Consider the following 22,009-nt stretch of genomic DNA (forward strand, 5'->3'; position numbering starts at 1 on the left):
TCTGTAACACAAGTGGTGTGGGCATAATAAACACAATTTGGTTGAAAACAAGCAGCGAATAAATGTTGAGTTACAAAATCCATCAAAATATTTGGTTGAAAAATTATCAAAGATAGCAGAGTAAATATAATATTCCAAAAACAGAGAAAAAACTCACTTAGACGAATCTATAAGGGCAGGAGGCCCATCTCCGATGGTCTTAGTACATGCTTCAGCCGATAGTTGTAGAGATAGTAATTAAGCTTCCCATCTACAGGGAGAAACCTGAGCTCACTGAAGAAAGTCTCGTTGAGCATAGCGTCCAACGCATTGAAAACGTCCAAATCCTTCTTCTTGGCAACAACGAGGGCATCACTCATCAGTTGAACTAAGGGCGTCTTGGTGGATACGTTGTAATACGAATACGCCATCTTCAGAACTGAATAGTCCTGACTACCAAATATAGACCAGGTAAAAGTGTAAAAACTGCAGAAATCAGTTATTTCGTGATTTTCAGGGCTTTCGACCACATAAGTATCCATGACATCTTCCTTGGGAAGCAGCCAGTGCTCGACTTCATTCTCATCAAAATCTGGAGCTAAAACAAACTGCTTCAAGTAATTCTTAAGCAAACGAGCAACTGCAGGAACATCGTGGGGTTCCATCTTTCTGAGGCCAGGGGTCGTGGTTTGCTCTGGTAACTTGTAAAAGTTGATGTATCGGGCCATGGTATCCCATGCATCAATTCTAGAAAACCCAACGTCGATTAGCTTCTTTGGATTCAACAGCCTGCCCCAGTACTCACAAGATGTTATCGGCGTAGGCAAGACAGCACCAGTAGTATAAGCCGCCTGCCATATATTCTCCAAACGCACCCTGCGACTAAGCTCCTTAATCATGACTGGAGTAAGCCTTCTTGATCGGAGCTTCTTGTGAACACACAGAAAATTGACCTCTGCAAGCAGCACTACAGCATCACGGATACGAATTTTAGCAGGGATCCCGCTAATGAACGCAACCAATTTCTTTGAATTCTTAACCCTTAACCCGATGTGCCAGCTCCGGAAATAACCAGGTGGACAAAGTGCCCATCTAAGAAACTCTTTTGAGTAATTCAATCGAAACATACGACTATCATCCTCAACATAGTGATTAGTCAATAAAGTATAAACCTCACTACACACCTCCTCAGAATCCAGATCACATGTAACCAATTCATAGGCGGATGGGAGAATATATGGCTCTTGCTTGACATCAGTTAGTGGTGTTGGGTGTTGAATCGGACCTTCAGGAAGGCTCGTATCTCCAAGATCCTTGAACTGGAGAATCGGTTGGGTCTCCCAGAACTTATGCCTCTTTGAAACTGAGAAGGATTCTTGAACCGTACTTGCCAAAGCATCAATTGACATATCTATTTCATTCTCCGAAGATGCATTGCTTTGGTGAAGGAGACTATTTTCAGCTCGAGCATCATTGTCCGCCATTCTCACAAGAAGCACAAGTCATATATCTAAATAAGCCATAAGATACGAACCAAACCCTCATTAACATCATGTATGCAGCTTAACCATAAGGTTCAAATCAAATCACACACATACAAAACTAATTCATCAAATCACAAGATTTACTGGTTTAACACTAAGAAACAGCATATAAAACCATGATCACAGTAAGCTTTAGGCATGAAATCTAACAGATACATAAATGGAAAGAAATCATCGACGCCATTTTGAACCAGTTCAAGCGATTTTAACACTAGCTGGACAATCCTCATATCCAGTTACTGAATCATGGAAGCTCAATTCAATTACTCAAGCAAAAATCACTTTTAAATCCAAAAATTACACAAATTCCCAAATAGCAAGGTAAACTTTAAGCATAAAATCGAACAGATAAATAACTAAAAAGAAATTGACACCATTTTCTACCAGTTCACGTGAATTCAAAACTAGCTGGACAGTCATTTTATGGAATATCAGAATCATAGAAGCTCGATCCATTACTAAACCAATAAATCACTTTTCCACCTAAAAATATACACAATTTCAGATAACACAACACTTCACAGCAAACACAAAGAGCCTGCATTTATCCCGATCATAAACAAGTAACCTAAAGCCAAAAAAACTGCGGATGATAACTTACCAAAACAGAGTTCAAATTGAAAGATCCGTGTCAACCCAAATTGATAAATTCTACCCATACAATGAAGGAAGACATGAAGTTGAAAGAATGCGTCACCTTAAGCCCGATTCGCAAGCAGCACAATGTGAGCAATGGAGTTCAACGTTGCCCAGCTTTTGGGGGAAAAAAAGTTGGGTAATTTCGAGAGAAATCAACCATTTCCACTGAGAAAGTCAGAAGTCAAATGAGAATTTATACTACTATCAAGTAAGAAGGATGCATTCTTTATTCGAAAAGTTGACAACTTATCAACTTGTTGTTCGGAATCATTTATTTAACCCGTTCACATTAATATGATTGTTTTAATTATTTCGAAGGTCTTTGGCGCATTTCGACGAACAAGTGAGAAACAATGGAGTACACTTCCAATTCCATAACGGCGGAGAAAAACCATATGACTACAAGTCATGAATGCAAATTTTTGAGCTGCTCATTTTCTGCCTCACTGCGCCAATCAACCAGAACACAAACACCAACAGTTACGGTGAGATTATTCTTCTTGAAATTCCACTTCACCCTGTTATTTATCATTCTTTAATTTATTATGTTGAGATTATTCTTCACCCTGTTGGAAGACTAACTTTAATTGAGTATGATCATTGTGTTTTCGCATGATCATGAATTCCTGTTCTTGCTTTGTTTGTTTTCTTAGAGAAATATGTTCCATGTGATATAGTGGTGGATAGTGATGATGAGATTCTTGTTTTGGTGTTAGAAGAAGTATTGGAAGTGGGATATGGATTATTGGAGACTGAGTTTTCCGGGGTGCTAAATGAACACCTCAAAGGCCTATACAGATGGTAATTTTCCCCCGTGTATCGTTTGTAGGTATAAAATGTGGGGAAAATAAAATCAGATAATTTTGTGTCTATAGTCATTTGAGGAAGGCTTACAAAAGTTGAGAGGTGGTGTTTTTTAACGATGTTTCTAATTTATGAGGAATCCTTATTTGTTGTTGTCATGAGACCATATGGATCTTGGATCCAACTAAACAGGTAAAAATGTTGCATACTGATCTTAGCAGTATATAACTTGCAGTACTTACTCTGATAAAGGAGAGAAGAAGAATATGGCCGCTAGTCAATTCGAAGCAGTAGACGCGCGTAGATGTTTTCCGTGTTGGGATGAACCTGCTCTCAAGGTCAACTGATGAAATATTCTCCATCTCTTGTCTTGAGCTGATAGATTGAAACACTGAAATCATTTTCGCAGTGAATCCTACCACATGAGTGAAATTTTGGTTATAGTAAAATTTTCTTTTCTGGTGTAAAATGAATGCTTTTATATCCAGTTTTTGGTTCCTTTTGGTTTCTTTTTGTTTTGATCTCCACCTCTGCAGGCCACCTTCGAGATAACGTTGGAAAACATTCCATCCGAATTGACAGCATTGTCCAACATGCCGGTTTCTGAGGAAAAAGTCCACGGGAATCTCAAGACGGTTCACTTTGAAGAGTCGATACTCATGTCTACTCACTTAGTGGCTGTTGTAGTTGGTTTGTTCGACTATGTTGAAGACACAACAGAAGATGGTATCCGAACAATCAAGCAATATTAACAATACATCGCTGTTTTTCTATCTTTCGTGAATTAACTCCCATCTGTCCTTGCAGGAATCAAAGTCAGGTCCTACTGTCCGGTAGGTAAAATTGATAAGGGAAAGTTCGCTCTAGATATTGCTATCAAGACACTCAGTTTTTTCAAAATGTAAGAGACTAGAAATCTTTGCTTTCTTTTAAATCAAGATTAACAGAACAGTCTGATTTCCACTTGATGGGATTTCCGCTGGTATTTCTCAACACCCTATCCACTTCCAAAATTGGATATGGTTGCAGTTCCCGAGTTTGCTGGTGGAGCCATGGAGAATTATGGTTTAATTACATTCCGAGAGAGCGAGCTTCTTCTGGATGCTTTGCATTCCGCAGCAGCTAACATACAGAGGGTATGTGAGAAGTACATGTTTGAAACTACTTTTTCGCTCTCTTATGCTGTCTAGTGTCTATGACACACTCATGATTCCTGTTTCTTACATGTCATATTATCTCCTGTTTATTCGTATCATTTTTTCTACGAGGCAGCAAACAATCGTCTTGGCTCATGAAGTTGCTCATCACTGGTTCGGTAACTTGGTGACAATGGAATGGTGGACTCATTTATGGCTTAATGAGGGCTTTGCTACATGGGTAATTTTCCGATTTCCTTTATAGAGATGAAGATTGTTGCTTTCCCTTTTTTTACTAATTTGGCCATTGCTGATGCTATTAGGTAAGTTATTTGGTTACTGACAAACTATTCCCTGAATGGAACATTTGGAATCTATTTCTTCAAGAAACGGAAGACAGCTTGCAAATGGATGCATTGGAAAAATCCCATCCAATTGAGGTAACATTCTGTGAAGCCTTCCATGAGTAGTCGTTCTGTTGAGTAACACGAGATAATATACTGCAGGTTGAAATACCTCAAGCTCGAGCAGTTCTTGAATATTTTGACGACATAAGCTATAGAAAAGGGTGCTCAGTTATTAGGATGTTAGAAAATTTTCTTGGTGACGAGATATTCCAGGTGCATTGCTTTATCGTCCATTTTTCAAGATTGCATGTTTGAAACGTATGATCAAGAAAAGGGAACCAACTGCTGATTTTGATTGGCTTTTTTGTGAGGCAGAAGTCATTGGCTTCGTACATGAAGAAGTTCGGATTCAGCAATGCCAAGACAGAAGATCTATGGAAGGTTATCTCCGAAACTTCAGGAGTCGAAGTCGACAAAATCATGAACATGTGGACAAAGCAAAAGGGTTACCCTGTTATAGCAGTAAAGCTGAAGGGTACTACTTGCGAATTCGAACAGGTTTGATTTCTAAAGAGTCGAAAATGCCATTGTTTTGCTATGAAAACTGGAACAGTTAACCTCATGCTTCTCTGCCATTTCAGGCCCATTTTTTGTCTTCAGCATTGGATTCTGATGCTGAATGGATAGTTCCGGTGACACTTTGTGTGGCTTCATACGAAAACCAAATGAAATTTCTTCTAGAAGCGAAATATGGGCAGCTGGACATTGGAGACCTTGAAAATGATGAGGAGAATTGGTGGATCAAAACTAATGTCCACCAAGCTGGTTTCTATAGGGTGAAATACGACGAAAGTCTTGAAGCTCAACTACGCAAAGCTATAGCTAGCAATTGCTTATCAGCATCAGACGAAAGAGGAAGCAACAAATCGCCTCCGAGCATTCTTAGAGGATAAAAACACCCCATTACTTCCAGTTAACACCAGAAAGGTAACAACTAACAACAAATATTTTTGTCCCAGTCCAATGTTTGTCCTTTTAACCTCGAGCATGTTTACAGGCTGCTTACGTAGCAATGATGAGAAATACGAGCATTGCAGATAAAACCGGGTTGAAGTGGCTACTAAAGCTGTACAAAGAAGTCGATGCAGTTCAAGAAAAGACACGGATTTTGCGTAAGATCTAGTTTAGAACCTTCATACAAACTCCAACTGCTTCACATTTGTCACCGGGTCGCCTTTTGCAGGCTGCGTCGGTTCTTCTCCCGACCCTGCTATAGTTTCAGAAGTTCTCGACTTCGTGCTATCAGATGAGGTACCCCTTTTTTTCCCTTTGCTTTATCCAGCATTTTATTAATACTCCACTTTTTTGTCCTATTAAGGTTCCTCAACAAGATATAATCTATGTTCTTTGGGTTATAAGCTGGGAAGGCCGCGCCACAGCATGGGCGTGGCTTAAGGTACGCGACTAGCTCACTGTATTTCGACACTCAAAACTGTCAGAAAAGAATGATTAGTACTAATCTTGTTTGCTTCCCAATCTATGCAGGAAAACTGGGATCTGGAACGGAGATGCTTCTTACTCATTTCATACGAGACATTATCACACCGGTAAGTGACCAACGCAGCCACGCCAAAGTGCGTGTATATATTTGGAAGAACTCTTCTGATCATGCACACTTGCTGTGTCTCCAGTTCTGCAGCGATGATATGGCGAACAAAGCTGAGGCGTTTTTCGGTGGGGACGACGCTCTTCCCTCCATCGCACTGAATCTGAAGCAAAACCTGGAAAAAGTGAGGATCAAGGCAAGATGGGTTGAACACATAAAGGAGGAAACACAACTTCTTGTAGCATTGGTGGAGAAATTGGCTACCAAAATAGTACTCCATTTCTTTAATTATGATGTGTTATAGTAATATCCATCGTTTACCAGTTACCACTTAAATGGAGTATTAATATTACTAGTACAACTTATTATGTAATCTTGAATATTACTACTATATTTTAAGGAATATGTTCCACTTATTAGTTCAACGACTATTGGGTAGAAGAAAGTGGAGAAGCTGAAGAAAATTGGGATGCTTGGTTAGCTATAACAGCCTAATCGGCTGTTTGCGGGTTCTAAACCGGAACTGGCATTCCCGGTCGAATCATAACTGTATTATCGGGTTACACGGTCCGGTTCTAGTTCCAACACTAACAAAAACCTTGGGGAACCGATGAAACCAGTCAAAATTGCTAATTTTGAACCAAATCTGAAACCGCTGATTTTCATGTTTACGGTTCCATTTCCTTAGAAACCAAATGAAACCGTAACCGGTGATTCCTTAGAAACCAAATGAAACCGTAACCGGTGATTCCGAACAAGCGGCAACACTTGATGAAAATGAGGGTCAAGGGAAACACCGGAGATTTAGTTTTGTTTGCATAAGACCAAAGATTCAATTTTTAAAATGAAAATATTAATACTAGCCAAATGAAATTGGATTTGATGCAACATTTACGAGATTACTCAAAAAAATCCCACACTCAAAACAACCACTCTACATTAATATGTAAATATCAAATCCAAAATTGGAATAAATAAAAAAATCAAATCTTTATTACTAAAAGAAGCACTAAATCTTATTTGGGCCCGGGCCAAGAGTAGATGGGCCTACATCTCTTTTCTTCATGGAATGGATCTTCTCAAGCTTCAATTTGGCCCTAAAATTAGTGATGAAGCTCTCAGCTTTTGTGTCCACATCTGGGCTCGGGCAGAACACCGCCGCCACGCCGCCGCCGCCCTCCGCCGACGGCGTGACGTCGGAGTCCGTTTCATCGAGGTCCGGAGAGCCACTCCTCGAGCTGTTGCTGCTGTTCACCCTCACGTAGTCGCCTTGCACCACAAACCTCCACGCCGGAGTTTTCAAGAGCAACGGCGGCAGCGGCGGTGGCGGCGGCGGACTGCGGCGGAACGGGGACTCGCCGCCGCTGTTCGAGGCTTCTTCTAGTCTGTCGAAGTTGTTCATCTTAAGAGGCTTCGGCGGCTTGTGAGTTGGTGGCGGTGGCGCGTGGGATGTGGGTGATGGGTCACGCGCCGCCGCATGCGGCGGCGATTCTGGTGGCGGAGATGGTGGGAGGGGCCCCACTGTGACGGTTATGGTTCTTTTTCTTTTGGGCTTCTTGGATGAAAACAGAGTGTGAAAGACCGATGACGGCTGCTGCGGCGGGGGAGGCGGTGGTGGGGGAGGCGGTGGTGGGGGGCGGCGACGGCGGCGGAATTTGAAAACTTAGCGGCGGAGGAGCTTCGTGGAGGAGAGAATCCACATTTTCTACGCTCTTTTGCCTCTGCTTCTTCTTCTTCTTGCCGTAGAGAGAATTCAAGAAGATTTTGGTCGAATTCGCCGCCACGCCGCCGCGTCTTCTCTCACTCTTGCTGCTCTTCTGCTGCGGCGGTGCCGGAGGTGGCGGTGGCGGTGGAGGCGTCGCAATTGGATTTGTGGGTTCCGCATCTTTATAAACCTGCCTTCTGCTCGACTTTTCCTTTTTCCGCGCCGCTCTTTCCCGGCTCCGTTTCTCACTTTCTTGAAATTCCGGCGGCGGAGCTTCCTCCGCCGACGGCAGAGGCGGCTTCGGCGCCGAGACGGGATTCATCAAATTCGAATCTTTATAAAATCTCCTGCTCGATCTCCCCTCCCTCACCGCCGCACCATCACCCACCACCCTCTCCGCAACCTCCTCCTCCCCCGGCGGCGGCGCCGCCAATTCAGCCGGAAATATTTTTCCTCCCGCAGTGGGTTTAAACACCAATGTATCCACAACAACAGTCTTAATCCGCGGCGGCGAAGCCAGATAATCAACTTGCTCCAAGCTCCGGTGGCGGCGGTGGTGGTGGATCTCCGCCGCATCCGAGCTCCGGCTCGAATCGACATTAAAATCATCGAAAAATCTCCTCTGATGATCCCCATAGCTCCAATTTGTAGAAGAAGATGAGAATTCACGCAGATCAGGATATGAACTGCTGCTTCGTCTCAAATTCAAATTTTTTTCCTCATAAAGATCCGATTTTTCTTGATGGTACTCATAAAGACTCGATTTTTCTTGATGATAATCATAAAGACTCGATTTTTCCTCATGAATTGGGTTCTGGGATTGATTTTCCTTAATGGGAGAAGGCTGAAACTCATCAAACAATGGGGATCTCTCCTCATTTCTATTTCTACTAAGAAACCCAAAAACTACAGCAACCAAAACAAGAGCAATGTTCAAAGAATCCCAGCTTTTCTTGACACTATTAGGTTTAAAAATGTTGGCACTAAGAGAAATGGTTGAGGGCACTACAAAAGCCAAGAAAAAAGCAGCTGTTACCAAGAGGAGGAACACCACCAGCCCCGAGCTGAAGAACACGGCGGCGACGCCGCGGCGGAGGCGGTCGGAGCGACGGAGATTGGTGGTGCTTTGGACCCAAAAGGGGGTGAGGTCTTCCCCACCACAATCTCCATCTTCTTCCATTTTTTGGGGTTGCTTTTGCTTTAGTGGAAAAAAAGTGGTTGTTTTGTTTGGCAACTTTTGCTTTTTGTAGGTTTTGGGGATGTTTTTGCAATGGGTTTTTGGATTAAGGGTGTGTAGATGGAAATGGAAATGGAAATGGAAATGGAATTGTAGTGGGAATTGTTTATTTATAAATAATTTATGGGGTTGGAATTGGAATACTTTCTTGAAATCTGTAATTTTTTATTTTTTGGAAAAGGATATATATGCATAAAGTGTAGTGTTTCTGGAATCCAAACTGGCATTTAACGTGTTGGGTGATTGCATGTTATTGTAAGAATGACAGCCCAACTTTATTGTATAGTTGCAAAAATCTTGTTTTGATCTTTTGATTTGTAGAAAAATACTCATTCCGTACGAAAGATGAGTTTCTTACTAATATTTTTATTCGTCTATTAATAAAAGTCTCATTTTATATTAACGCATTCTATTAACGTTTATTATAAAATTAATGGTGAATAATGAGACTCATATATATTGTAATGTGTAATGAAAAAAAATCAAAAATAGAAAATGAAATAATTTTTTAAGACATTCTAAAATGACAAAAAAAAATGGAGTAGTATTATTTTATAGGGAATGGAAAAAATATATAAAAATGTATCAACATTTGACTATCTTTATCAAACTGATACTAATTTCTTAAAACATTTGTCAAAAAATAAGATTCATAATCGTGGACTGATGAAGCATTAATTTTTACATGGATTCAGAGATGATTTTTATATGCTTATTCAGTGGTCCACAGTAAGTCTTGTCGTCTAGCAGCAAAGTGATTGAGGCGAATATTGGTGGATTTATGATTTTTCGATGATTCGAGATGTAAGCGTGTAAATCTAAACGTATGATAGTGAAACTAATAATATAAGATGAGAATCAAAATAAAGGGTATCAAAAGCAAATTTTCATTTAATTGGCAATATAGTTGAAATATTGAGACTCATAATGACATTAATTATCTCTTGCTCAACATTATTATAAGTATCTCTTACTCCAATTACATAGCATAGCATTTCATTTTATACTGATTATACATAGAATTATATTCATATTGATACAAAACTAAATATCAGTTAACCATAAAGTTTTTGTTTGGCAATTCTAATGTGAACAAATGTGAACATCCATTAAGATTGTAAAATCAATACGCGGAATTTTATTTTTCTAATGGTATCAAATGGAATTTTTACAATATATACAAAGCATTAAATTATTGAACAAATCAATGCAATAATTTATTAATCCAGCTCAAAGAATGTCACAAAAAATAGTATTTCTCGATATGTTTATAAATTTAACACCTAAGGTCTAGATAAATTTAGTAGTACATCTTAAAATTGGAAAGAAGTTATACTCCTACTAAATTATCTCTACAGTCAAAATTATCTACTACTACATAATTGCTTCACCTAATACTCAATCTCCTTTGGATTTATGTGAATTAAGTCAATTATTATTAAACCATTCATAAGCAATCTTCAAATCAAAGTTGTTATCACATGAAAAATAGCAAATGTCAAATTTTTGCCAGCTATTGCCCATACTGTTGTTATAAACACTTGCATAGAAAGTTTGGACACGAGTCATTTTTTACATAAATATTTTTAAACTATTTTTATGGGTTGAAGATTGTAGAAAATTAAATTGTGTAATATGTAATTTACCAAGATGAGCATCTCTATTATAGAAACAATAATAAAAATCTTAGCTAGGTAGCTAGATATTCCTTTCTTGACTAGAGATATATTGTACACAATAGCAAATTCCATTCAGAAAATGTACGTATTTAGTATTCACATACATATATTGAGGCTACTATCACTTTTTTTTAAAAAAATTATTCTTTTTTCCAATTTGACACAAAAATTTAAAAAATAGTGCTACATAATTTGTGAACAAATATTATTCACCTTTTCGATTATGGACACAACTATTTGGTACCAATCAAATTAGATATAAAGAGAAATCAATTTTACTATCCCTGAAAATTGATTGAGTATTCATACTTCCATAGTTCAATTCAGTTTAATAAAAAATAGTTTTAAAAAATTACTTTAAAATGATAGTATCAGATTAATCTATAACCTTTAATAACTGTATATTACAGTTATTAAATTATTACAGTTATTAAAGGTTATAGATTAATCTGAAAAATCTCGAACAAAATTGATAAATTTTAGCTGTTTGGATACAATTATTAATAAAACCATTTAAAGTTGATATAGGTTTCATCATAATCCAACTTTGATTAATAAAGATATTATGAGACATTATGAGAAAGGATTGAAAGAGACAAGACGATTCTGTAGTCTTTTGCTGCAACGGTCCATAGCTTTATCATTATCACTCAAATATTCTAAAAAATACACAAACATAAATATAATAATAGCTGCCAATAAATTAAAAAATTAAATAACATTAAATTAAAACATTGCATATTATTCTATTATTAGTATTTTTTTCTATATTGAGATGACGAAAACGTGCAGGCATCTCGTTACTCAGTCCGTTTTAACTGATTTTTATTTTATTTCTTTATCTTATTTTATTCTTATTTAATGCAATTTATAATTTTCACAGTTGAGAAGTTCAATGTGTTGCATCATTATTATAGTTTGATGTGGTAGAAATAGTTAATTGCATCATTTTTTATGAAATCTTCACTTTGCTAAACATTCTCAAATAATTCAACAAGACTTTTAAAATGAAATTTACCATTATTGAAAGTATAAGACATTTATGAAAAATCCCACATACAAAGCAAGACATATATATTAAGATTTACACAGAATTTTGATGGTAGCCAAAAATTCATACAAAGGTCATTTTTCTCATATTGCATCTATGTTACAAACTGATACACTATATTCTCATAAACAAGTCAAGCCCATATGAAAAATAAATGGACAAGTTATGTAATAATGAGATAGTAATATATATTGTGTTGTATATAAAGAGCCTAATATCATACCATGGCTTGATCAAGACTTGCTCTTGAACTTCCTTTGGGCTTTGAGGTCGACGACGACTATCGATATGTTGTCCTTGCTCCCCCGGTGCATGGCTACGTTCGAGAGGTACTCCGCTGCTGCTTGTGCTGCAGGATCGACTCCTTGGCCCCGGTCCGGTAATGGGTTCGTCCCGTTCTTCTTGTGCCAGATTAAGATCCGTTTCCGTGCTAGGTCGCATACTTCCTCATTCGTCATCACATCCCATAGGCCGTCGCTGGCTAAGATGAGGCACTCGTCTTCCCTGGCTCGAGGGACGAACGTGACCTCGGGCTCCGGTATGATCCATGGCTTCAAGTATCGGTCACCTGTTGCACGAACGAAACAATCAATAAAATTAGGCGAAACGAGGTTAAAAATGTGGAGAGACAATAATACCCTAGGACGGGTGATGACTTGAATCCCGATATTCAAGGCATCCAACGGATTTCGATGTCTCGACTAACCAGGCCTCGACACGGCAGACCGTCTTACGAAGTTGTATGTGTTCTAGAAATATGTAAAAGGCAATCAAAGAAGTCTTTAAACATTTTGATTATCTTCCGAAACGACGTCGAGTTGCACGGAGATTAGGATAATAAATTACGATCAAATCTTCGAGAATCAACTTAATCAATAGACCATGCTCTTAAATACAACAAACAAAACGCGAAACCGATTTCACAATATAAAATCGCCGCAATTCCGGACCGGATCTTGCATACGTTGATGAAGAATATAATATAACTTCTATAAGCACGCGCACGAGAAACGTAAGTGAAGACGTAACGAAACATTCATAGAAAGCGACGTACCAATAGACCGTGACATCGCGAGAACGCCAAAAACACGGTGTCCGTTCCATTGTATCACCTTGCCACCAGACGCCTCGATTCTAGCATATTCATCCTCCCTATTTGGCTGAAAAGTGAAATTGCAACGAACAAATCAAGGGTGGCCAACAAAAATTGACCGGGAAAACGACAGTGTGCAAGAAAAACATAAAAGCTTACTTTATGATCAACCGAGAGTGCGATTGGCTCTTTACCACGGTAAAGGACAGCCCTCGAATCTCCACAATTAGCAACTATAATATGGGATGAACAAACAACTGCAACAACCGCTGTGGATCCAACAGTTTCAGGTGCAACGGGTTCTGAGGCGCAATTAGACACACTTGCATCTTCTACGGGTATAACTCGGCTCACCTTTCCACTGACCTCGTCATCGACCTCTATAAAGCAACTATTGAACACCTTCTCCCATTGCACTTGTCGAGCATCTTGGGAGGCTTGGCTGCTCCCGTTAACCAGATTATCTTTGACATTTATTATCTCGTCTCTTAAAGCTAAATGGAGACGCTCACGACAATAATTTGCGACCTATAAAACTGATGCTATTAGCAATGAATCGATAAAAGGAGAATAAGTAATCGTCTTCTCAACAAACTCACCTCCCAATCTCTACAAATATAACTAAACAATTCGGCTTCTATTTCTTATGCAACGGTCTAAAGGCTTATAATAGTAAAACGAGTGCGGCCAACCAAAAAATATATATAAATAAAGCAAAAACAGAAATTTAAATACCAATATATACACAAACAAAAACCTGCTCACATGAAAACATGAGAAAAATTGCGTTATAACCGACTATTTATTTATTATATCATGACATCTGGGACGAGAAAGAAAAAAACAACATAAAGAAGCCTCACAGACCTGTGATCCACCATGACCATCGTATACCCCAAAAAAGTGTGAAGTGAGGTGAGTCAGAGTTTGACTTATCCCGTCTATCTTATAGTCACCGATGAACATCTTGATGGGAATTTTCATGAAATGAGGAACGGCTACAACAGCGTCTTCCATCTCCGGCCTATGTCCAATGATGGAAACTGAACCCCAAAGAGGCAGACAATCCAACTCGTACACACTCTTTACCCCACCTTTGCTAGGATCCTTTTCACCCGATAACTTGAGAGAAACTACCGACGCCTTTATAGTAGGCCCACTCAAGCATTCTTCATCTTGTGTAGTAGCTACTGTGAGGTTATCGTGAGATAACCTCCGCTTAGTGTTTCTTTCTTCCACACTGATGACTTTTGCAACTATCTGGCCGTTATCAACACCCTCGATCTCGACAGCAATGGGTAAGCTGGACTCCGGTGCGGTATCTAAAGGCACGGTTAGATCTGAGCAAGAATCTAAGGGGACCAACTCCACACTACTCAAGTCAGGGCCTTCCCCGATTGAGAGAACCTCGTCTTCTTCACTTTCCTGAGCATCACTACCGAACTGACAATTTTCAGCCATCGTCTCTGACAGATCACGTTTCGCCTCACTTCCCCGGGGCACTACTGGAACATTGCTGCTTTCCGTGTTATCCGAACTAGAACGAGAAATACCGTCCAGCACCATCGCTGGCTGTCTCAAGCTTGAGCCGTGCAGTCTCCTTGTGACTTTCGCACACGGGGTTACCTAAGCTAACTGTAACTGCAATCGTTGGACACATCTCGTCCATCAATTAGCTCTCTTGAGGCTACGCAAGCTTCTAACCGAACCTTGAGGACTCTCGGAGACATGCATTAGCCAGATCACGAGGTTGAAACGCAACGATTTGAGAGCTAACAAGCTGATATCCCACCTCACAAAGAACTAAAAACCACATGAATCAACAAAACAGATTCCCATGAAACAACAGAACAAACTAATCACAGTTTCATAAAACAGAGATCTAAACAGAAATAAATCAGATATATAAAGAACAGCTTTTTTTTCCAAGAATCTGATATCTAAAGCTAACAAATTCTTCCTCTTCAACAAGAAATCACAACCCTCTTATATAGTACTCCAGTAATTCACAAGAGATGCAGAAAAGGACAAATAACAAACCCTTATCCGAATCCAGGAAACGAAACTCGTGAGAAACAACATAGGAAGAAAAAGGAAACCAAACTCATCAAGATTCACAAGAAAACACTCACAAAGATGCTAGCTTTTTGCCACATGGAATACAGGTTTCATGGATCTAATGCAACAATTTTCAGCCTCTCAATTATAATCAAACAAATCTCTGACTTCCCCCCAAAAACAATCAAGATTCAATCTTTAACAACAATTACTTCATAAAGCAGGAAACCCACAAATTAATAACAAAAGGAGCTGAACTATCACATCCAAGAACCAATTTTTTTCACCTGGGATCGAAGTAAAAGATGAAAAAATGAAGGAATCTTACCAAGAATCGATGTGAAGCATCACAAACATGCCAAGAATAGAAATGACTCAAGGGTTAGCTCAGCAATAATGCAGATTTAATTTTTTTATGTGTTCACATCCTTCAAGCTTCAAGCTTGAGGGATTGAGAGGAGAGAGAGGAGGTGGAGAGAGAAAGAGATGTGTGTGGAAAAGCTTTTAGGAATTGAAGAATCTACAATGGACACGTGTAGACTCAATTATCTTACTCCAATCAATGCTTTTGAGTAGAAAAGGAAATGAAAATTACCTATTATAAAAAGAATAATGGTATACGGCCACATTATGGCCAACCATAAATTAATTAAATAATAAAAAAAATGATTTTTTTTCAAATTTTTGGTTTAATACTACTTGATTTTACTTTTATATCATCTTCATTATATGTTGCTCAACATGTTGGTGTTGCTCTTTCGTAGTTTTTGCTCAACTTATTACTACTGTCATTTCTTGATTGTTGCTTAACGTATACAGTAATTCGTGATATTAATGTGTTTTACGTAATGGAATTCAAAGATAAGTATCAACTCACAAGTCCATTTACACACATATAAGTTTATATCGATAATTCTAATTTTTTTATACATGTAAATGGACTAAATTAACTCTTTATGGCCGGTCACATTATGACCATTTAGCAGCAGTCTAAAAAAAAAAAAGGAGACAAAATACTCTTAGGATTGTGCTTACAATAAATATTTCTCAGCCTCTTCATGACATGGACATGAAGCACACCACCTGTCCTCACTACTATATATAGAATAAAACATAAAATTTAAAAAAAATAACAGATGCAATCTTCCATAAGCTAATTTTAAATGCAAGGTTGTGGTTGTAGGTGAGGAGGCCATTCTCCAGCCATATGAAATCAATATTCCTTTTTTCTATTTTCATCTTGTTCGAGTTGTAAGAATTTGTTTCAATATAGTTGAGTTTGTGCTTGAAAATTGTATTCACCCAAATTCATGAATGGGACTTCATTATTTTGACAAAAACTTGTACTATGTGTAATTTCCAACTGAGACACTTAATCTTAAATGGTTTTATATATGCTTAAATTTGACGATAAATATTGCTTTACAGTGATTTTTTTATGCAAACATTTTTTTCTAGAATTTTTAATGAACTTTTCATTTAATAGACTTTATTATATCCGTGATTTCGTAGTGGATCTAGAATATAATTTTAAGAAATTAATTGATTTGGTGAAAATGATTTACAGTAATTTGTAGTGAACGAACGAGAAAATGATAAGTATATTTTTTTTAACTTAATAAAAGATAAACGTAAAATTATGTAATTTCATTACATAAAGTTGAAAAAATGTTAATGTCTTCATCACAAAATATTATGCAAATTGGAGGTCAGCATGTGTGATTCTACACTTATTAAAGAAATCTCATTTCTAATTACAAACTCTACCTTCTTAATTTATTGTTCTAACTACGATAAATCATAATTCGCTTTTTTAGAAATCCAACTAAAAACGCCCCACGTTGGCAGAATCTATTCGTTAGAATCTTAACTCAATTCAAGAAATTCAACTTACAAATTTTAAGATTGAAAAGACACTAAATATTTTTTGCTCAAATAAGAATAGACATGTACATGATCATTAAATAAGTTTTAATTATTTTGGTGTATCAAAAAAATCCAATGGTGACTGACTGTCTGACACAGACCCACCGCCCCACACTCGTGTCTACGTGGCCCAATCAAAACTAGAGAGGGAGAGAGAATTAACCTAATTTTTTCTCACTTTTTTCAATTTTCAACTAATTTCGGTTACAAAGAAAATTATTTCAAAGGTTCCGAAAATAAATTGTACTGTACTAGTTTAAATTACACTCATGTAAATAGTATAGAAAAGACCATGAAATGAAGTGGTGCATCTATGACTTTCATTTTAATGTGGATCGTGTGACAAATAATTATTCCTTCCTGCTAATTTTAAATAGAGCAAATCTTATTTGGCACGGGATATTAGTAGTATTATTTTATGAGTTGGGGGAAAAGAAAATAAAGTGAAGTTATAAGAAAGAATAAAATTGAGAGAGTGATGTTTTCATTTTAAGAATGTGTCATTTAGAGTAATGCATTTTAAAAAGAAAAATGTGCTTTCTCAGTATTATTATGAAAAAATAAATATACTAAAATTACTATATTTTGAAACATTGTTAGATTTCAAAGTTACACATTTCAAATACAAAAACAAAAGCAAATTACACAATATTTATTTTATTTTTTGATTGAGTCTTTTGTTTCTTCCAAGCAATGATAACTTTGTCAACAGAAATTTGTAGAAACGTATTAGTATTTTTTTTATAATAAAAGTGGCTAAAATAATCATTCAAAGATTGTCCATGTAAATATAAGTAAAGTATAAAAATAAAAATAAAACCCGGTAAAAAGTTTCCATAGATAGAAATGGAACTAATTTGTTGGACGTACAAACATTGAAAAATGAATCTATTTTTCGTAAACAAAGAAAATATGAATTTTGTGGCACATATATTACTATATAATAATAATAATAATGTATAAAAATTGGGGCAAAAATTGTACTCCTTGTTCCCTTTATGCACTAATGAAAAAATGTGGTATGCCTAATTTTTTTATGTACTACTACTATAAATTTGTCCAATTAACTACTCCTACTTAAGTAGTACTTCAAATAGAATGGTTTTTTCAATAATGAATAAATCATAAATTGCATCGTTTTACGTCATTAGTCTTACATCATACTGGGACCTAGTTTGTGGATATACTAAAAAATTACTCCTACAAAATAAACCAAAAGCAAAAGAAAAAAATAATTATCACATTGGCCTTCTACTTGGTTCTTGCCCATATTATGAAGATAAAGATTGCCCCATGATGGGGTACGGACTAAACAAGCCCAACAGCAGTGACGGCCCATCAGCCCAAAGCCCAAGGAAGAGTATCAGTTCGGCATTACCAAAGAGTTCGGCCCTAGCCTACAGCTCGGTAAAAGCCGACCAGTCAAGCTCTACTCTCAGATCGGCTAAAGCTGCTCGGCAATAGTTCAGCAGTTCGGTCTCAGTATTCGACCGAACTGGAAGATAGTCAACTCATGCAGGATAGTGGACCAAGTACAGAGATAGTGGACTCATGCAGGATCTCATGCAAGATAGTGGACCCATGCAGGATCTCCATGACCTCCACGACATCCACAACCATCATTAGTGGTGATGCAAGCCACGATCTTAGTTCAAGGTATAAATAGAACTCAGATCAGATAAAGAAGGTTAAGTTCGAAGGGAGTTCTCTAGAGATAAAATATCAAATAGCAAGTCTGTATTGTAAGCTGTAGAAAACAGATCAAGCAATACAACTCTGCCCTCTTTTCTTCCCGTGGACGTAGATTTACCTCAGTAAATCGAACCACGTAAATCTCGGTGTCGTGATCTGTATTTTCCTGCATTCATCACCATCAAAAATTCGCCAAACCATCACTGGCGCCGTCTGTGGGAAACAGAGAACCAAATTTGTGATAAAGCGAATTTTTGACCCTTTTTCCACCCCAAAAAAATGCATACCAGATCACATACTACCCGTAATACCGTTCGTGAAAACCATGAGGAAGCTAGCCCAGCCCGCAGGTCCGGAAAACAGCCTCGGGAGACAGCTACTTCCAGTTTTCACGATGAAGGAACAAGCCGCTCAAAAGGTCCACACACCGAGTCTTCCCAGCAGCCTGATTTGAATGAGGCTGTCAAGCTGTTCTTGGCTGAGAAGCAGGATGAGTTCTTAGCCTTCCTGCAAAAGAGCCAACAGCCGAAGACGAAAACGGTGGATTCTCCCTCCTCCTCCAGACATGAAAGTCACTACCGCAGTAGTGCCGTGTCTTCCAGGAAGAAGAATCCTCCACCCCGACATATTCCTGTCCCTCCTCGGTGCCGAAATCACAGGAGATTTCCATCTCCTCCATACCGAAGAGATGTCGGGTTCGCCATGTACGGAGCATTGAAGACTCCGTTCTCGGACGATATCACCCGAACTCCCCTTCCACAGAACTACCGAACTCCGTCGATGACTTATGACGGGTTGGTGGATCCTCATGACTTCCTGGGACGCTATCAGTATAATATGGCGAACCAGGGTCTCAATGAGGTCCATATGTGCAAGCTGTTCCCCGAGCTGCTTATCGGGAACGCGAGAAGGTGGTTCGATAGCCTCCCCCAAGGCAGCATTAGATCTTACCGAGATCTAATGGATGCTTTCCACAGGAGGTTCTTTCAGAAAGCGGAAGCCCGGATCACTTCGGCTCAGCTGCTTTCTATACGTCAAGGTCGCGACGAAAAGATCAGCGACTTCATGACGAGATTCCACAAGGAATGCCTACAAGTAGATGATCTCAACGATCTACTTGTCATTTCGGCATTCCAAAATGGAATCCTGCCCGGAGCTCTCTACAGAAAGCTCGTGGAATGCAGTCCGCAAACAGCTCAAGAGATGTGGGACATTGCGGACAAGTTTTCTCGTGCCGATGAGGCAGACCGTCGAAAACGGTCTTTAGACAGCTCATCTAGAGAAGACAAAAAGAAGCCCGATCATAGCGATCAGAGGCTTCCTCGCCGAACACCTTCCCCACCAAAGGAGGGATAGCGGTCATCCGAGGTGATCGAAAAAGAGCAAGTGTGTTCGCAGATTGCGCTTAAAAGTGCCGAGCAATCAGTTCGGCACCATCAAGCATAGCAATCACAGCAGCCGGAGTCAGAGGCAGGCGAAATGACCGAAGTCACACCGGAGCCGAACTCGATGGTGTACGGCACTGAAGCCGTGATTCCGGTTGAGATCGGCATACCCAGTCCCCGAACTCAATTTCTCCTCAGAAATGAATGGTGACGGACTGAGAGCCGAACTAGATCTTGCCGAAGAAAGAAGAGAATTGGCCTGCATAAAAGCAGCCAAGTACAAGGAGCAAGTAGCCCGGTATTATAACCAAAGGGTGAAAAAGCTGCAATTTCAAGTGGGAGATCTCGTCTTGAGAAACAACGAAGTAAGCCGAGCAGAAAAGCTGGGCGAACTCGAACCCACATGGGAAGGTCCATATCGGGTGTCAGAAGTCCTCGGCAAAGGGTCTTACAAATTGACTCACGTGTCAGGAGCACAAGTACCCCGAACATGGTACGTTTCCAACCTCAAAAAGTTCCATTTGTAAGAGACAGTCCGGTCAGTCTGTCTTGTGTCTAGTTCGGTCCTAAGGCTATGTGCGTTTTTGTCTCTATGTGCTTTTTATTTGTCTAGGTGTGTTTTGTCTGTCTATGTGCGTGTCGTCTCTTACAAATGTTACTGAGGTATCTTGTTCTTCAAAGGCTGATCCCCTTTTTAGAACATATATAAGCCAACGATTGTGAGTCAAAGCTTCTAAAGAGGATACAAGACCACAATTCAGCTTAAACAAGCAGTTCGTCTGAAACGAACTGCAATAAGCCAACGATTGTGAAGTCCAAGCTTCTAAAGAGGATACAAGACCACAATTCGGCTTAAAAAAAACAAGCAATTCGTCTGAAACGAACTGCAACAAATGGATAGTCCGATCCACGCGATAAAACTCGCCGAATTAGGACAAGGGAAAGTCCGATCCAAGCGATAAAACTCGCCAAATTAGGACACAAGCTTAGTCCGGTCAAAGAAATTTACTTCATCAGACCAAAGACGAGTCCGGTCAAAGATGTTTATTTCATCAGACCAAAGACGAGTCCGGTCAAAGATGTTTATTTCATCAGACCGAAGACGAGTCCGGTCAAAGATGTTTATTTCATCAGACCAAAGACGAGTCCGGTCAAAGATGTTTATTTCATCAGACCGAAGACGAGTCCGGTCAAAGAAGTTTATTTCATAAGACCGAGGACCATGTCCGGTCAAAGAAGTTTACTTCATAAGACCGAGGACAAGTACGATGAAATTATTTCGCTGAGCTGTTAATACGCAGTGTTAGAAGCGAAATGAAGATTTCATTTTTTAAATCTTGTTCGGCATACAACTCCGCTACCCTACAAAATGGCGTTACGCTATTACAAAGGACTATTCTACTGTCCAGGGTTGCTAAAGTTGAGCCACCTATTCACAAAATCCTCGTGAAGCTGAGTTCGGGCGTTCCAGGCAGCTGCAGAATAAGCAGGTCGACGAGATGCTCTAATCGACCTGCCACCTCTTCTCTGAGCCCGGGAAGCCCTAGCACCTCGGCGGCGAAGAGTCTCTTCACGAAGCATTTGCCGATCTTGCTCACTCATAACCACAGCTCCTCTGCGAACTTCAGTCCGTCCTCGACTTGACGTCTCTGGTTGTCCCTGAGTTCGTTGCTGACTTGGAGTAGGGTTTTGAGCAAGTGAATCAGAGGTTTGAGCTGGAGTACTAGCATCTGTTGGCGGGAAATGCCTGAGGAATCTCTCAATTGAGGGACGCCGGGAAAGAACTATGTCGTACCGAGAAGCCCAGCGCCGCAATGATTTCACGACTTGTTGGCAAGCCGAGCTCTCCAGCGCATTGTTCCTCCGGAGTACATTATATTCCTCCCACAGTTCGTCAACTCGTTCCTGAACTTCAGAGATGGTCATTCCCCCGCGCCTGCAGATGAAATCCTCATACGCAGTCCTCTCAGCGACGGCGGTATTCAGCTCGGCCTCCAGATCTTTCTTTTCGGACTCTAAGTCCTTATTGTCGGCCTCCAGCTTCACTGAACGAGCCAAGAGTTCGTCATTCTTCACCTGGTCAGCTATGGCTCTTTTCTCAGCTTCGTCTAAAGCCGAAGAGTACAGC

General features: G+C 39.3%; 3 protein-coding genes and 1 pseudogene across 4 annotated transcripts; 1 reads left to right on the forward strand and 3 right to left on the reverse strand.

The window, feature by feature from the left end:
- Positions 1–18: 18 nt before the first annotated feature.
- LOC121768392 (glycylpeptide N-tetradecanoyltransferase 1-like) lies at positions 19–2,327 on the reverse strand. 2 transcript variants are annotated; one of them, XM_042164890.1, is made up of 2 exons: positions 2,221–2,327; positions 19–1,489 (listed from the first exon to the last, which is right to left on the reverse strand). In XM_042164890.1, the coding sequence occupies exon 2, from the start codon at positions 1,461–1,463 to the stop codon at positions 168–170; it is 1,296 nt and encodes a 431-aa protein (XP_042020824.1). In that variant the 5' UTR covers positions 1,464–1,489; positions 2,221–2,327; the 3' UTR covers positions 19–167. The 2 variants fall into 2 exon arrangements, with proteins under 2 accessions (XP_042020824.1, XP_042020825.1); XM_042164891.1 differs by having other exon boundaries at positions 2,125–2,259.
- On the forward strand, positions 2,267–6,480 carry LOC121768394 (aminopeptidase M1-like). Its single transcript, XM_042164893.1, is given in 18 exon segments — positions 2,267–2,370; positions 2,481–2,647; positions 2,879–2,963; positions 3,202–3,304; positions 3,503–3,692; positions 3,774–3,866; positions 3,948–4,102; positions 4,239–4,343; positions 4,426–4,542; positions 4,609–4,722; positions 4,825–5,007; positions 5,091–5,400; positions 5,402–5,436; positions 5,507–5,621; positions 5,693–5,760; positions 5,828–5,905; positions 5,995–6,056; positions 6,141–6,480. Coding segments are annotated over 17 exon segments (1,962 nt in total). The 5' UTR covers positions 2,267–2,370; positions 2,481–2,574; the 3' UTR covers positions 6,217–6,480.
- Positions 6,481–7,518: 1,038 nt separating this feature from the next.
- Positions 7,519–8,940, reverse strand: LOC121768595. The gene has a single exon (XM_042165126.1). The coding sequence runs from the start codon at positions 8,938–8,940 to the stop codon at positions 7,519–7,521; it is 1,422 nt and encodes a 473-aa protein (XP_042021060.1).
- Positions 8,941–11,733: 2,793 nt separating this feature from the next.
- Positions 11,734–15,408, reverse strand: LOC121768673 (annotated as a pseudogene).
- Positions 15,409–22,009: the final 6,601 nt, after the last annotated feature.

This window comes from Salvia splendens, chromosome 15 (assembly GCF_004379255.2).
Source record: "Salvia splendens isolate huo1 chromosome 15, SspV2, whole genome shotgun sequence".
Taxonomy (NCBI): Eukaryota; Viridiplantae; Streptophyta; class Magnoliopsida; order Lamiales; family Lamiaceae; genus Salvia; species Salvia splendens.

Coding starts and splice junctions, on each gene's coding strand:
- LOC121768392 (XM_042164890.1), bottom strand. CDS start 1,463: ATGGCGGACAATGATGCTCGAGCTGAAAATAGTCTCCTTCACCAAAGC.
- LOC121768595 (XM_042165126.1), bottom strand. CDS start 8,940: ATGGAAGAAGATGGAGATTGTGGTGGGGAAGACCTCACCCCCTTTTGG.